Genomic DNA, 17,111 nt, shown 5'->3' on the forward strand with positions numbered 1-17,111 from the left:
TTATAGCACCCTGAGTGTTCTTATGGATGTTGTATTGGTACAAATCTCTCGTTAGAAAACATAATAGTGATACTAAAGAGAGGCGAAGTCTCTGCTGAAAGAAGTACAGTGCCTATAATTACATTTCTCAACGCATCTGATGTTTAAAAAAAATTGCAAGCTGCGAAGGAATAATGAATTCAATATCTACGCTCAAAAACCGTGACTGATCTGGTGACTGTGCTCAGTGGTTGTTCAGGACCGACGCCGAGCTCGGATTTCAATGTATTTTTAGTCGGTTATTAGTAAATGCACACATTGCTGTGTCGCCGCTAAATAAACAAGAACAAACCAACAATCATTCAGCGAAACACATCTTAGAAATCCACGAAGGAAGATAGAAATGAAACACAGCATATTCATTTTCAATATTCTCTGAAAACCTTTTATGTTTGAATTTTAATCATAAAATACATGTATATAATATATATGTCAATAATAAGTCCTCATTACAGAAAATTATAATCTTTCCCAGTCATCTTCGCCAGTATTAATTTGTATAATAATATTGAAATTGGATCAATGCATTGTTAATCACTGGGTTGGTTGGTGTGAATTTCTGCGAAGAGGCGAGAAAGTAAAGGGAAGGGCAAAAGTACGCTACATAAATCTCTAAATATCGTGTGATTTCTCCTCACAATGCTCACATGGTGAATAATTCAAAAATATACTTCTACATCTCTTCTCCCCTTTCTTGATATCCATGCAGAAGACAGTCCTTATTTTGTTACATTTCATCAAGTCAATATCAATTCTGTGAAATCTTACACTTTTTCCATCTTCAATTTTATCATTTGATCTCCATATCAAATTAGATGTTTACTTATTTTTTTGTTTCTTATATGGAAAAAATATGTAATAAAAGCTAGTAAAGATACAATCTAATAATTTATTAAGGTACATGAGAAATATTATGATTATAAATAAAGACAATATAATATGCAACTTTGCTCTTTTTCAACTCCATCTTCAATATTAACTTCTTTACAAGTTAGTTTGCCAACAAATTGGGAAAAAAGTTAGAGTAAAGAAAGAAAAGTTATTATAAAATAAAAATTATGAAACAGTTTTTCCGTGAAAACTACAAATCCGAAAAAAATAAATTATCACAGATTTCTATCATTACATATATGTTTTCTCTTTTTAGTATGCTTCTTTATAATTCATATATTTCATCTTCAATATCTGTTTTCCTTGTGATTTGTTTCTTCTTATTTCTTTTCTTCTTTTTTTTTGCTTAAAATACAAATCGAAAAAACGATATTTCTCATCGAGAATGAGTGAAAGTTTCTCCTAAGAAATCCTGCATCAAATCAAAGATGACTGTTTCTCTAAATCTTGTGATTCCTTGCCTTAATTTGTACATTATTAAATGTAATCGTAAAATGTGTGTAGAGCGCACGTCTCTCGCAAAGAAATTGCCATTCTAGAACCAACGCCAAAATCCTGCACTACGATTATGTGTTAAATCCTTTCTAAATAGAGAATTCTCCTCATCACTGTAATCTTGTTCTCCTCAAAGCACAATTATTTGAGATGCAGCAATATCATATTTTCCCCATCCACATGTTCTCAATATCATCATTCAACAGTGGCGAGCAGAAGAAAGGTAACACACTGCAAAATGTCACTTTATGTATATGGCAATGATTTCAATTAGTCTTCATTTTGCAAGGATTCCTTTTGTCATCACTAAATTTACCGATTAATCTCTGTTAAATTTAGTGCTAAACTTTGAATCAACATTGTTACAAAATATTACAAATAAAGTCGTACAAATTGGATGACATTCCTCAATTCATCTCCAAATATTACTTAATCACTAAATTATTTCCCATCTTCTACACAGATTTGATGCTTTTTTTCTGCTCACCACTGTTTTGTTAGGGATTCGTTGCTCTAGTACGACATGTGCTTCTTCACAAGGGCGTCCAGTAGCCTTAATTTCCCCTTCTTCTGCTTGTACAACGCGTAAGTCTCCTCGATGGCCTTCCGGTCACTCTTCAGCATTTTGCGGCCGTTCTCCTTCTCGAATGAATGCTCGAACTCCTTTATGGTGCGCCTCAGGTCTCTCTTCTCGTCTCGCACCGCATCCAATTGCTGCCACAACTCCCGAATCGATAGCGTGTGCACGTTTTCATTCACACTCGAGTCCTCTGTGGAGTCCGTGGACTTGCTGGAGGACACAGTCGTCTCCGATGGCGATTCCACCGCCGACGGAACTGATGGCGGCGTTACATCAGTCGAGGGAGTTGCAGTCACAGTGAACGCCATGGCCTCGTGTTCGAGAATCGTGGGCAATTCAGCCACACCCACTCCAGATCCATTCAGAACGGAACTCCTGTTCAGCATCCGCTTCACCTGCCGATATCTGTCATACAAGGGACGCGCCAAGTCTCTCTCCTCACGCGAACTGGGACGCCCGAAGATGGACTCCAAGTAGAGCAAACCGCGCTGAATGGACGTCTTTTCCTGCATTAGCTGCTCCACTGACAACTCCTCAACAGCAGCCGGACGATTTTCATCCTTGCGTCGCTCTTGAAGAACCTTAAAGTATTAGAGGGCAAATAAATATTTTGAAGAACGAATCTCTGAATCGATTTCGAAATACAACAACATAGTTGTTACTTTCTTAGTACTTTACAGCAAGTTCAAGTATCGACTCAACTTGAGGTCAATCGGATCAGAGGAAGTGATTGAAAAATACATCGAATGGTCAAATTAAAATGTACAATTTCAATTAAAAAAGCATTGCAAAAAACAGCGATTGAGGAAAATTGATTCAAAATCTCAAGAGAGAAACCTTCATAAGTTGCTTTTAAGCAGAAATCTTTGGAAAACACCTTGCAATTGTTCTGCGAAACCCGTTCATTCTGGTGCAATTCAGATGCCTAATCTCACTCATGGTTCTTATCAGAAAGTTCCACTTTAATGCCATGTTTTCCTTACGCCACAGACTTGGGGCAATTTTTGCCCTCTCAAACATACGCAAATGAACTCTACAGCTGAATAATTAACGCAATTATGTACATTCCCATATAAACATTCGCCAGGCGCGCGTTGTGCTGCTAAAGTCATTTTAAGAGCTTTATTTGATGGCAATTTTTAGAATGAAATGAGAAGAAGCAATTTCTTCGAAAAATATTTGTTCACTCAAATTTAAACTCTAACCCACGTCACTTCTTATGTATGCAAAATCGTGATTTAGTGATTCTCGTTCTTTGATTTGTGTAATAAATTTGGGAGAAAGAAAGAGCACTGCGCAATTGATTAGGAGTACATCGACGAAATCACTTATGGCAATATTTATTTCAATGTCAAATACATAAATTATGATGATAAATTTTGTCAAGAGACATGAAAATGACTTCTTAGCATATATTCACAATTTCCCATCATTTATTCATAGTGACTTTCTATGATGTCTGACAATACAAGTGTATTTATGAAAGTACTAAAGTTTCTATTCGATTTTTTTTTGACTGACATCAAACGTCTTTCTCCTCGTTAAATATAATAATTCTCAATATTGAGTCTGCCTTACAAACAGGAAGTTATTTCGCTCTCTGCGAATAAGATCAAGGACCGTCCTTTGGCAATCTTCTCATTGCAAAAGGTGAAGGCAAATGAACGACTGAATAACACACTTTTCTCTTATATTCACCAGAATTGAGTGTGGTTATTTTTGCCCGTGATTCATTAAATATAAATGTTTTCACGCACATTCTAAAGAAAGTCCTCTTCAGTCACTTAAAAACACTCCATTTACGTGGGAGAAGACGCATTTCTCTCTGCCAAATCTCTCCAGAATGTTCCTCATCTCACGCCCATCCTCAACAGAGACATATGACTATTATCACATTTGCTAATGAGGCTCAACTGCCCACGCACGAAAGACCACATTTGGCACTGTGAAATTTTGGCGAGTAAATTGCAAGTGTCATTTATTCTTGGTGGTATTTTGTCTATTAATAACCGCACTTTGTGGAGGCAAAGTCAAAATATTGCCTGAGATTGCCATCATTGCGTTGAGATAAAATATCGCATTAATTTAGTCAAATCTAAATAAGTGTTTTACGACAACTCGCAGCGTTTTATCACTCAATTCTTCGTCCCTTCTCTCGTGACCACCATAATCTCAATCATATTGATAAATTACCGTATCGCACTTAGGCAAAGAGATAAAATTATACTGTCTCTATTTTATTCACATGACATTTTTGGCATTTTTTACCACCGCATAAATCATCTTCATACTTTTTTCATCCCACAAAAGCCGAAGACGCAATTTATTTCATATGAGTGGACAAAAGCTTCACTAAATATTGATTGTAATGGAATAAAGTTTTTCTACAGACTTTCTTCTGCCTAAACACTCACGTTTATTGACCAATTAATTCCTTATTAAATATTTATGAATATTGACTCGCATTTGTACGAGTTCACACACATTTCCCGTATCTTAATGAATTATAAATGTCAACCCTTCTGCATTAGTGATGAAATTGATCTTACACGGCATTGATGACTTTTCAGTGTCACGGAAATATTGTCAATTAATTGTTGAAGAGCCTCATCGCCAACTGAAGATTCTGAGTAGTTCTTTCAGAATACTGAATTAAACATAGAATGTGAGTAAAACAGCAGCTCGTGGCCGTAATTTTGGACGCCCACAAAATACATATGTTTCGTTATTAGGTAGTTTTTATGAATCTTTCAATCAGTCAAAAATTACGTGTCCTTGAAAAATTAATGTGATTTGAGAAATTACCTTTACCTAATATTATGAAAGCCTTAGAAATTTGCATTCTTCCACGAGCTTTTGCGCAGAAAGTGCATAAATCTTCTCACTTGCACTCCTCTTGCGCGTGACCCACTTTCAGGCACGAACAAATATCCAGAGATTAGAGGCAAATAGAGTGAATGTCAACTCACCATCTCGATGTCAGTCAGCGTCTCCTGCATCTGACTCAGCTTCATCTCCCCGTGCTGCTCTGACGCCGCACTGTCTCTCGCTTCCATCACTGGATCGCTCTTGATGCAGTGCTTTTCGCGCTTCAGCTTCTGAATCTCCGATACTATGCTCTTCATTGCTTTGTCGTTCATCGTCTCAATGCGTGGCGGTTTGTAGCCATAGTCCTTCTCGAAGTTCTCCTCGAACTGCGCCACGCGCTTCTTCAGCTTGGACAGCCGGCTGTTTATCTGCTTCACACGCTCATCCGGAGTGATGGCGACATTTGGCATCTTCTTCATGATGTCGCGCGTCTTCAGATTTTCGATGCTCGTGAACTTGTCCGTCTTCATCTCAATCAAAGATTGACTCTCACGGCGGGCTTTGGCAAGAGTTTCGCTGGCGTGAACATGATCGAAGGTGTTGTCAGCGAAGCGCGGACAAACAACTGGCGTGTCCTCGTGGAATGGCACATTCCATGGCAGGATCTCCTGGGGCACCGTGGATTCCGTCTCCTGATTCAGATCGATGAGATTGTTGTCATTAAAATCGGACACTGGCGAGAGCAAGTCAGATGACGATGATTCTGGCTCCTTCGGTTTGCTTCTCTCGCGACTCACGAAACCTCTGCGCTCATGCTTCAACGCGGAATTGTCATACTTGTACAGGTTCTCATCGCGATCCCTCATTTTGGCCACAACGTGCTTGGCTGGCTTTCTCGGCGACAGAGCCTTCCTCCCCGGAGGCGCTCGTGTGCGCGAGAATCTTTCACTACTTCTCCTCCTCTCATGCTCGCCATCCGACCGATCCGCCTCGTGACTTGGCGACATCCTGGCCGGCTCCACTCCCGGATCGCGCTCGCCGCCATGATGCGACTCAAGAGTGACGATGTGAGGTGGCAGTGGTTTCTTAAAATCCTCATGCGACGACACTCTCCTAATCACATCCACATCCGGTACGCTGATATGCTCCTCACTGTTGGACCGCACCAATTTCCGATCTTGCGTCTGCGAAGACGTGCTGTCCTGCCTTTCCTTGCGTTTGCGTGTATTGTGCCAGTCCAGCGGTTCGATGATCTTGGGCAGATACGAGGGCGCAATGTCCACCTTCACCTCGTCAGCCTGACACGGTGCTATGCTGCCCTCCGCCGGTGAGGATGCTGATGTCAGACGACTTAGGTCGCCATCGTGATGATCCAGAGACGGACGGCGCATGCCGCACTGAAAGTGAACCAGATGAATCCCGATTAGAATTGGTTTTGGACAGATTCACACCGACTATTGTTCCCCATCCGCGAAGGTGTTTCGTCAAGAGCAACTTTATTTGCATTTTTGATTAAATATTGTCGAGGCGCGGAAATGGAATAAACAAGAAACATTTGTTCTTTCTTATGGAGAAAAGAAGCGATAATTTTTCGCAAAATATCTCTTATAAACTCCATTCGGAGTTCTTGGTCATAATTAGTGAGTCTGAACTGTACAAGGTTCTCAACTTTGCAAACATATTCCATTAAAAAAAAGGTTTATTAATGTATTTTCTTCCCTTTGCAACTGGATTTCTTAATGTAAAATAAATCACTAAAAGAAGGCGGAGCATAAGAATGGGCTGGACTTCGAAGTGAAAAGAGCATTGCAATTATTTTATTCCTAATCTTAAGTGACATTTCATTAACGAATTTCTGTGATCTACTTCAGTTGACCTAGACTAGGTATTTTCAGATTTTCCCATAAAAGCATCTTACAGTGCAGCACAAATATTTCCATATAAATAACTTGGCACCCATTTTCACAGATTTATGATAGACATAAAATTAATATTCAGTTTAATTATAAACACTCGGCACATTCTTAATCGTCGCTTCACCAATTCTAATTACTCCACGAATTCAGTGAATGCCCGTTTTTGTTTCAGACAACATGTGAAGCCTCATAAAATATTAAAAACTCTCTCACGTAAAATATCTACACTGAATTTTACACCTATTCCTCATGAATACTTCACGTGTCGCTTTTGGCGAAAATTTATCCTCAGAGGACAGCTTCAACACACCAGAAATACATTCGAGGAGAAACATTGGGCTCTATAATATGAATAATTGAGAAACTGCCCACAAAAGCGGCTATTTTTACCAGAAGTGGCTCCAAATACAGCAGAATCATTTTATCCCACGACAAAAAGCAGTATGAGAGATTTTAAACACTTTTCTCGGGCAGAAATTCACAATCTTCAGAGCATCTGTTCCAGCAATTGAGTTGCGAGATGTAGACTGAAATGGAAATTGAACTGAACAGAGACTTTATATTAATTCTATCGCACAGCCGCTACTGTTGACAGCGACACGACGAATGGTATGTATAATCATATCTAGTGTCTTGGAATCACGCAACAGTAGTGATAAAACACTTTTTCACCCACTCGCAATTGTATCTTATCTAAGAAAGAGTTAGTGCTGGAATACAATAAATAAATCATACGTTCGCCTTTTTCCCCATTTAATTCTCATTAAAGTGTCTCTCATCCGCTGTCATCTCTATTTCACAAGGGTATATTTTTGTCAGATATGACCTCTTTATGCCTCTCAATGGATTCCAAAAAAAAATCATCATCCATTTGTGTATTTCGATGAATTCAAAATTAATTCGTATTTATTTAAGGCTCCACTACTCTTTCTTTCTGGGTCAATCAATAAGAATGATAGGAAATTTGATACTTTGCCATCATTTCGGTTTCATGTCACTTTGCAAATGACAAAAGGGTAGAAATTTCATGCGGATCTATTGGAATTTTTTCGCAATTGTTTGCCTATCGAAATTTTCCAGGAATGCACGAGGTTTTGCACACTAAAATGCCATTGTTTTCATGGTATTGTCATCAGATGAAGCTTTGGAAAGCTTCCTAGAATTTCACTCTATTACCTGTTTTATACAACTTTAAACTATAACAATAAACCACGATTAATTAAATTCCTCCAAGCAATTCATTGTAATTCCATGAGCTTTATAACCGAAATTAATTTTATTGAGAAAATCTATTTAATAATTTAATTCCTACCGAGAACATTGAATTGATTAATTTGGAGAACTTTAAGGCTTTAGACAATGAGGCACAAATGACGCAAAAAGCATTTTGTGAGTTGGAAAACAAAAAATTCTTATTTTGCCAGCAATTTAGCCCAATTTGCTTGATTTCAAGCGAGTCAAAGTTTTTATTGCACATATGCGACATCAGTTTTGTTCTTATCTGCGGACTTTCTATGTGTGCGAATAAAAAGCGCGACACTTTTGATTGATGCCATCGAGTTTAAGCATTCATATTTGCAGAATAAATCAATATTGTGAACACTCTATCGTGTAATTGCTCGCATTCTGCGAAATCTCCATCACAGAGAGAAAAGCGGAGAAATGACGGAAAAACTGTGAGCTCAACTCGTCATGAGAGTGGCTCACACACGATAATTGGTTTAGAAAATGCTGACAACTCATTCTGCAATACTTTGCTTGGCTCTAATTAAATTACCAGCAATTTTCCTTCACCTTGTAAATCGTCATTTTGTCCATCCACACAATCTAACCTTTTTTTACGCCTTTCTTTGCGCTAAATTGCATTAGAAATTCTTCACAATGATTGTTATTATTGTATTTTTGATGAACTGGGGTGAGATGAATGCACATTAGCACGAGATATTAAACAATAACTCCCATAATTCTCATTGTATCAATTGTGACGAGAGCAATTTATATGTACATATTTGCCTCTGCGTGAAAAGAGGAAAACGAACGACACTCTTTCACTAATTTACACAGTTGCATTTTATGTGAATAATAAAGAGTCAATTTGTAGTATTGGAAGTGCACTTATCGCGCAAAGTCTCTTGACAATGAACGTCCTTCACAGTTGAGTATCGCGTCTCAAAACATCGAGTCCACGTCGAGATAATAAATCGATTTGACGGAAATTATTTACACGGCATTTTGCCACATTTGCACATAAGAAATCGTCTCCTTTGCCCCCTTTGCGTGTGTGGAATTTTTACGAGAAAAGGTGACACTTTTCTGGCTTCCGCACTCTACTAAACATGAATACATGCACGCTGAGCTTTTCTCGCGCAAAATCTAAATATATTAGTCCACTCCCTCCGAAGTTCGGTCAATTGTCAATGAATTTATAACATGTCAATTGTAACTAATGATAGTCAAATACACTGATTACATTTTCAACAGGTTGCATGTTTTAAATCAATTACACGTGCAAGAGTCGTAAAAGAGAGTCGAAACTGAGCACGAGAGAAAACATTTAATTCACGATTAATTCAACAAAAATTCACAAGCTTTTTCTGCTCTTCACGCATTAAAAATAGCTACAAAAATAAGCATACCTAAATATTCTAACTACACGCTTCTCTAAATAAATATCCACTTCATCCCATCAGTGGCGTAGTGCAATCTAAAATATGGGGAAATTGACTATGTACGTGACAAGCCCTCGACTATCGAGGCTTACAAAGGAATTGAGCTTTAACGCTCAATTCCAATATGACATATTCCGAATAAATAGAGACGAAAATTTATTTTAAAATAGAAAAAACCAAATTTTGTTCACAAAAACATGTGATAATTTTAAACCCTCACAGTAAGTTCTGATCTTAAAATAAATCCATCAAAATTGTGAAAACTTTAAAACAAAATAGAAATAAACAAACACTTCAAGAAGAAAATCATGATTTGAACCTATGACTCTGTCATTCACTATTTTTTCAATCATTCACAGCTATTGAAACTCATCTAATGGATATTGAATAATATTTTCTTTGGCATTTGGTACAGTTGAACTTCTTACATTTGCCGGTGAAACGAAAGTAGAATTTATACAGCCCATTTAGAGAAAATCACACCTCAATTGATGCTTTTCTTTTCACTCTATCCCCCTTTTTAAAGTGAAACCACACACAGAACACTCTCGGTTCTTCTATACACCACAAAATTATCCGATGAAGTGAGTTTGCATTAAGTTTGCTATCGAATGGAACTGGAAAATGCTTGTATGTTGACTCTATCTTTGTGACTTTATCGCAGATTGCGTGGTTGGAAAAATTCTGTTGTATAGTAAATCTTACCCATTATAACATTGTTATGTTCGTCACAAAACTCATATGCTCTAAAGTCTAATTGAGTGATAATCGTGTATTTAATAGAGTGCAAATCGATAGCGATGGATAGCAAATTGAATTGTTATTCATTGGATTTTAGCATCACAAAAAAATTCATCGTTAACGCACGTATTTTTAGCTCAGAATGTTTGGCTCGTTTGCAAAAATTCTTTAAGATAATATTTACTGAGAGTTTGATGGGAAACAGTGTGACAAGAAATACTGTTTACAAAATTCTCATCTTGCCTTCTCTTTTATCTCCAGTACTTTTTTTTTCTTTTTCCTACTGTTTGGACTTTGAAGAGCTTTTCTTCCGTCATTGATACTTAATCGATATCTTATCACAGGGATTTTCCGATGCTGATATAGTTACAATGGGTCAAAGTGTCTCTCCTCAAGCAGACTAACATGATAAGAAAAGGTGTGGCAAGTCTACTTACAATGCAGGCCTTGACTGACTCCCAAATGTTTTTCGCAAACAATTCGATTTTGGACAATTTCACTGCAACTGCAAGAAGATGATGATTTCCTATGAGACAATTGCTCTTCAGCTGTGCAGCAAAGTGGATCTCCGGATTTGTGGTCCAATTGGTCAGAAATTGTGCTGTGACCCTTGTGCTGTTTCACCAGATTTATCGAAGGAAAAAATGTTCACAAATTCAAAAGTCTTTGTCAATTCAAACGGCAGTTTCGGGCGAGAAATATCCTTACAACATATCGCGATCTCTGCACATTTTTCCGTAAAGTCTTTTCACACAAACTACGGCTGTTTGAGGAAATGTGTCGACACCAAACGATAATTTAGCATGTGAACGGTGGCGCCTTCAGTTCAATATTGAAAAGAAGTCACTCTATTCTGCCCAGCCGAGCCACCTTTTCAAGACAATTACCCGCACTCACACTTCTTCCCACTCGCGCGAGGGAGAGTCTAAGCTCGACAATCACGCTCAGCCAAAATTACGCAGTTACTGAGCTCTCCCTGTGTTCCGTTTTCTTATAATGTCACTGCTTTCCTCACGCCTCCCCAAGTGCTTCGGCTGATGGTTATTTAGAGACTCACACCGCAGAAGAATTCACGACACGCGCGAGATTGGAAGTTTGTGGCTAATCCTTTCACACGCTGAGATGGATCATTCCGAAAAAGTTCAATCGATGCACCTGTCACACCGGGAGATTGATGCTTCCTGAAAATACACACCAGCAGACAGAATAATGAGTGAGAGTGGCTGAATATTACATAATATGATGTCAAACAGAACGCAATATTCTATAAACGAAAACTCTTCGAAGCTTTCTGCTTTTGCACAGAGCTATTCAAGGCTTCTGTATGGAATTGGTATTTATGACCAAAATTAAATCACAAAGAAAGACAGTAAGGAAAAGACGCAAACAATATTTTCTGAATTTTTTTCACGAAGGTTTTTCACGAAAAAATAGTGCGGAAATAATTTTATGATCATACTGATCGGAATCTCAAAAGTGTCAAAATGAAACATTGTAACTTTGAAATGATAACGCTGCATTACGGATTGGTCATAAAGATAAATCAAGTATAAGATTATCAAATTTTATACTTAGAGCTTCTACTAAAAAAAAGAGAGACATACGCAAATAGTTGTGAACGGAATGTTTTGCAAATTGTATAAATAACCCCTTCTTTATAAAATCAATATTTTATCGCAAAATATTGACTAAATGCTCTTATGGTTTCGCTCTTGCACAAACCAGCTTTCCTATGCAAACATCCCGTCGTTCTTTTTTCTTTATTCAACATTTACTCTCTCTCCTCGGCCTAAACACGCACTGAGCATCTTTGCGCCTAAGCAGAAAGCGAAAAAGAAGGGACACAACATAAATTATGATGAAGGAAGATGGATTGCCTCGATATTTCTGCCAGAAGGCGTTCGCATTTTAATGAAAATACCGAAAAAAATGATAAGATTACACTTGATCAATTTTGAAATGAATAAACCTCATAAATCTGCACAATTGAACGGAAAATTGTCATATCTTGCAAATCTGGCTGTTCATGTGGCCATTTTATCAACATTGATGACTCGCGAATCGAGCCACAATTATTTATGGTGTGACCATAAAATTTTGGGGGAGAGTCGATGAATTGAACTCGACCGATAGAAGCAGAAAAACCATTAGGGAAATGATCAAATTGTAATTTAATCAGAAGCCAATCACATAGTGTGTGAGCAAATGTGCAAGTGTTATTGATCGCAAAATCTGGTCTTGGCTGGACTGCAAAATCATGACCCATTTGAGCATCTGATAACTCTCCTCATGACCTTCCACTTGACTAATTTTAGAAATTACGCTCACGACGACTTCCACTGTATTTATAGATGGATTTTTCTTTCCAGGCTATCATCACAATGTCTTCCGTCGACTTCCCAGATCCTCAATGAGATGCCAAGGATGGAAGAAATCATTTAGAAAAATCATGTATAACTAATGATTCCACCGCCAGAGGCACATTGGAAAGCAATTGAAATCAATTCAGACCAATTTATTTGTCACATCCGCGAAAAATCGCAGATACTCTTGGATGGAATATTCTCGCGGAGAAAAGAAAAGGTGAGAATTGAAGATAAGGCGTTTCACCACCTCAAAAATTTTGCACAGCAAACCCACCATGACCAAACCCACCGAGTTCAATGGTTGAAGAATCACCAGAATTTTTCTGCTGCGTCACAATTCTTCCCCTCTTATGCTTTTTCGCTCAAAATCCCAGCTGAAAACAGGGAAAACGTCCGAACAAAGACTTTAAGGGGTGAAGAAATTGGCTCTTGAGGTCGCAATTTAATGAAAAAAATGAGAGCGAAAATCAACAAAGAGGACAATGATAGGGAAAAAGCGACGCAATTTTTGAAGGTAAAATGGGCTGGGCCTTTTCCTACAGGAAAACCCACATTCACCATTCCCAAATAAATCACACACATACACTTCTTACCTTCAGTGAGATACCCCGTGTGATAGAAATAGCAGAAATTCTTTCACAGTTCCTAGTCACTTTTCCAGCAAGTCTAGTCGTGTAAGAGATCAGGAAAGAGATGCAACCCAGGAATCGTCAACACTGAGAGATTTCACTTTGGGAATTGCTTTGGACTTTCAATGGCTCTCTCCCAGAGTCTTGCCTCAATGTGTAATCAATAGCGAAGGACATGCGCGCCAAAGGCCAAAGAGAACCTCAATATTCCTTGTTCAAGAGACACACACGTTCCTGTGTGTCGCTTTCCACTCCCCTTTCACACCCTTCCCTGCCTCAATGGCACTCTCCAGACCTCAACGCAGACGACGGAGGAATCTTCCGTCTCTCCCCAGGAATACCTCGAAGCGAAGGACTTTTCCCCTTAGCCGAGCAGCACGTGCGACAAGTGGAGCAACATAATTTTTCTCACTAGTAGACGATGACGAAGTGGAGCCGAAATGCAGACGGGAAGGAACCAAAAGAAGAAGACCTGATAGCGAAAAAATCAATACACGGGATCGCCATAATTATTATTCATGCTATATCAACACTTTTCACAATTACCACCTTGTCAACTTGCTCAAGAATCATCGTCACGAAGCAATCAATCATGAGATCCTTATTTAACCCATAATTATTGTGCAAATGCGAAAGGAGTAAAATTAGAAAATCCATTTAAAAGGTAAGAATATCATTTCATCACGCAAAACCAATATAATTCCAATGCTAAACTCAGATTTTGATACTATTCGCAGAAAATGTGAAGAAAATATAGAGCGCAAGAACTTTTGAAACAACGGAAAGTAGCAATGAAAGTGAGAGAATCATGACACAGTTGCAAAGAATGAGATCGAAAGGGATTGTTTCAAGCGCTTTCATGAAGTCAAGTTGCAACAGGACCACAAAGTTGTTGCGATCAAATCTGAGGTTTTGGATTCGATAAAAAATCACAAATCTATTGATATCAGTAGCTTACAAAGATGATAATTGAAGGGATACAAAGTATTATATAGGATGCATTAAATAAAGGAAATAAACGCAAATTGTAGGAAGCATCTCCATTAATGCTGTAATCGCTGAAATGGACAGTTTCTGAAAATGCGCACTTGCTTTTTGTACACATCCAACTTTGACCTCTCAGCGATTGCACTAACTCTTGTTTGTTGTCTTCTGATTAAACAACAGGAAAGTCTTTATAGCAAAATATCAACTTTTAGCCGATTCAAAAGTCATTTTCTCTCTAGACTAAAATAGCGTTCTGCAAATCTACTCCTTCATTATGGAAAATAACAGGCGCAGCACTTTGGAATTTTTCGAAAAGAATTGAACATCTGGCTTTACAGAGAAGCATTTGCCCAACACCAGAAAAATCAAACAAATCGGAGAGTGATAATTTATCCAATTCCTTCATTGTCACATCTTCGCAAATAACACTTTCAATGTCAAGGCTGTGCCATTTTGGGCGTGAAAGAAGGCGTTTTGCGATACCGATTATCAAGACTGGTTTATTTTTCCCAGCACTTTTCTTCTCCTCACTCGAAAAAATATTCGGCGCGCAGACACTCAAGCTTAAACTTGTGAACCTCAATATAAACAGAATTGCGACGATTAAATTCGAATGAATAAAAAGAAGCGCTATTTTTGGTTCTCTTTCGGCTTTTTTGTCTGTTTGTTTTGACTTTTTTCAGCGCTCTTCTCTTCGGTAAAAGTTAAGAAACACATGCTAAATGGCAAACAGAATAAACAATGACATAATCGCTGAGTCTGAATCACATTTTACTAACAAATGTATTTTAAAACTCAGCTGTTTGTTTTACAATACGCGTTGGGGATCAACTGATAAAAGATTTCCCACCCGCAAGCACAAGAAAGGCAAACGGATTACAGAGTTGTGGAGAGCCGAAGTAAGGAAAACATTTGCACTACATTTGCCACTGTTGACATAATTTTAGAGACGGTGAGTTAGGCCTTGTCCCTTCGCAAGAAGCACTTCATGCGCCACACCTTGTATAATTATGGAGCAGACAATTGACGGCAAATCACAGTTTCAGCAACTCTTCGCCAAGGCTATTTTTGCCCCACTGAATTTTCTGCAAACACTATGAATGAGGCTTCCACTCGACGCGAATGAGTCTTCACAGCTCCTCAATGGCTCTCGCTTTTCAGTTTTGGGCCTAAAAATACCCACATCGGTGTGGTGAAGGCGAGAGAACGTGCCAATGTGCAGCTACAAGGTATAGATTAATTGGACTGCGGCCTGTTTGTCCAGACAACACTCCTATTAACAAGCGAGTGCTTCTTTTTCTCCACATTTCCACTCCAATTGCCATTATCAGTTGATGGGAAGCGGATGCATTAGAAAAAAAAATCGAGTTCAGCTCTTGGTTTCAACTATGATTATCTCAATGAGCTCTTATCACCACTGTCGTCACACCTTTACAGTCTTTCCAACGCTAATAGAATTTAGTAGAGTGCCGTGCACAGGGGATCCACTATTAGACATTAATTAGTTTGTGCACTCATCATCACTGATTGTTGTGAAGACACGGAATTCCAATTGATTCGCGTGATTAATTACCGGATGATTTTCTTATCTTTTGGATGAAACTTAAAGATCTGAGAGTAAATCGCAAGACAGTCTCGTGAAAACTTTATAGAATTTATTTAATAAAATATATTAACTCTTAATCAGTAGAATTAGATGTAAAAATAAACTGCAGTGCTTTGAAACTTTGAAATACTTTTTTTCAGCTATTTACTTGTATGAATAATCAACCTTAAGAGAGCATAAAGAAGACTCCAATATTAGCAGTAATTAAAGCCTACAGTCGAGGTATTAAAGCTTTTACGGTCCCTATTTATTTTGTGACTTTGTATGTTCTGCGTCATCTCTTGACATGTAATTCATATGACTTGTTACGGGATTAAAAAAATGATTGCATTGAAACAATTCATTAATGAGTGAATTATTCATTAAGTGAGGAATAGATTAAACATTCAATTTATTCGCTAGTTTGTTGTCTCAATTTGTTTCTAGATACACATACCTACTTCAAGCCAATCTCTCAAAGAGTTCTCTAAATTTTTTTTTGCCAATTTTTTATTATATCTTCTAATATGCCTGTAATGGGTTAACGTGATGCAATGTTGATGGAAATGAGTTCACTCTCTTGATGAAAATTTCCATTTTTCACGCGATATGTTTCGTTTTTAGGTCAAATCTTGAGGACTGCCATTTGAATCTCGCAACAGCAAATTTCCTGAAATTTTTTCATGAAAATCCCAGCACTTGGCGCACTTGAGAGTCGTTGAACTCCGCACTTGTGTGTTTTTTATGGAAATTTTTCCACTATTCATCGATTCTTTTTTCCCTTTTTGTATGTGCATTTTTCTGGTTCACTTGGAAAGTCTCCAAGTGAGATTGCACAACTTCCTCACGGCACTTTGGGGCGCTTCAAGTGGAAAATCCTCCCAGAAGGTAGAAAATGTAGCTAATTTGAAGAAAATTGCCGTGATTTCTCTCGAGACCACTTGACAGCCATGAAGACCAAGCCCCTTTTCCTGGTGCTTCGCCCCTTGTGCATTTTCTTCACGCGAATTTTCTAGAATTTCTCACAATGTTTCATGCTTGGGTGTTAGGATAAGGCACTGAAATGGGGATTTTTATTCACTTTTGCTCCAATAAGGCGTGTTCTCTTCCCTTTCGCCAAGATTTTCTCACAAGGCTGTCAACGGGGGCCCAATTGGGAGTCCCAAAAGTGTGTGATTTGGTGCGAATTTACTTACTTTTTAGTACCCAATTGTGTCAGTGAACTTCCAATTACTACTTTAGCGGCAGATATTCACATTGATAGCATTTTTATCAGCAATTTCGAGCATTTTTTGCAGGCACACACTCAACACATACTTTCCAGGGAAATCAACGCACACACTAAGAAGCCATCTGACATACCTACTGTTATACAAATTTGCTTTCGGGACTAATATAAATTTCA

The 17,111-nt window shown here is 38.1% G+C and overlaps 1 protein-coding gene across 3 annotated transcripts; it reads right to left on the reverse strand.

The window, feature by feature from the left end:
* Positions 1 to 397: 397 nt before the first annotated feature.
* On the reverse strand, positions 398 to 17,070 carry LOC132261406 (protein FAM13A). Of its 3 annotated transcripts, none has more exons than XM_059760208.1 (4): positions 16,903 to 17,070; positions 10,577 to 11,320; positions 4,975 to 6,210; positions 398 to 2,586 (listed from the first exon to the last, which is right to left on the reverse strand). In XM_059760208.1, the coding sequence occupies exons 3-4, from the start codon at positions 6,202 to 6,204 to the stop codon at positions 1,939 to 1,941; spliced, it is 1,878 nt and encodes a 625-aa protein (XP_059616191.1). In that variant the 5' UTR covers positions 6,205 to 6,210; positions 10,577 to 11,320; positions 16,903 to 17,070; the 3' UTR covers positions 398 to 1,938. The 3 variants fall into 3 exon arrangements, with proteins under 3 accessions (XP_059616191.1, XP_059616192.1, XP_059616190.1); XM_059760209.1 differs by lacking the exon at positions 16,903 to 17,070 and adding an exon at positions 13,099 to 13,233; XM_059760207.1 differs by lacking the exons at positions 10,577 to 11,320; positions 16,903 to 17,070 and adding an exon at positions 7,120 to 7,278.
* Between the last annotated feature and the right edge of the window lie 41 nt (positions 17,071 to 17,111).

This window comes from Phlebotomus argentipes, unplaced genomic scaffold (assembly GCF_947086385.1).
Source record: "Phlebotomus argentipes unplaced genomic scaffold, Phlebotomus argentipes genome assembly contig_15, whole genome shotgun sequence".
In the NCBI taxonomy this organism is placed as follows: domain Eukaryota; kingdom Metazoa; phylum Arthropoda; class Insecta; order Diptera; family Psychodidae; genus Phlebotomus; species Phlebotomus argentipes.

Coding starts and splice junctions, on each gene's coding strand:
- LOC132261406 (XM_059760207.1), bottom strand. CDS start 7,149: ATGATTCTGCTGTATTTGGAGCCACTTCTG. Junction 6,211..7,119: donor TGTATTTGGAGCCACTTCTG/GTAAAAATAGCC, acceptor GTTCACTTTCAG/TGCGGCATGCGCCGTCCGTC. Junction 2,587..4,974: donor CGCTGACTGACATCGAGATG/GTGAGTTGACAT, acceptor TAATACTTTAAG/GTTCTTCAAGAGCGACGCAA.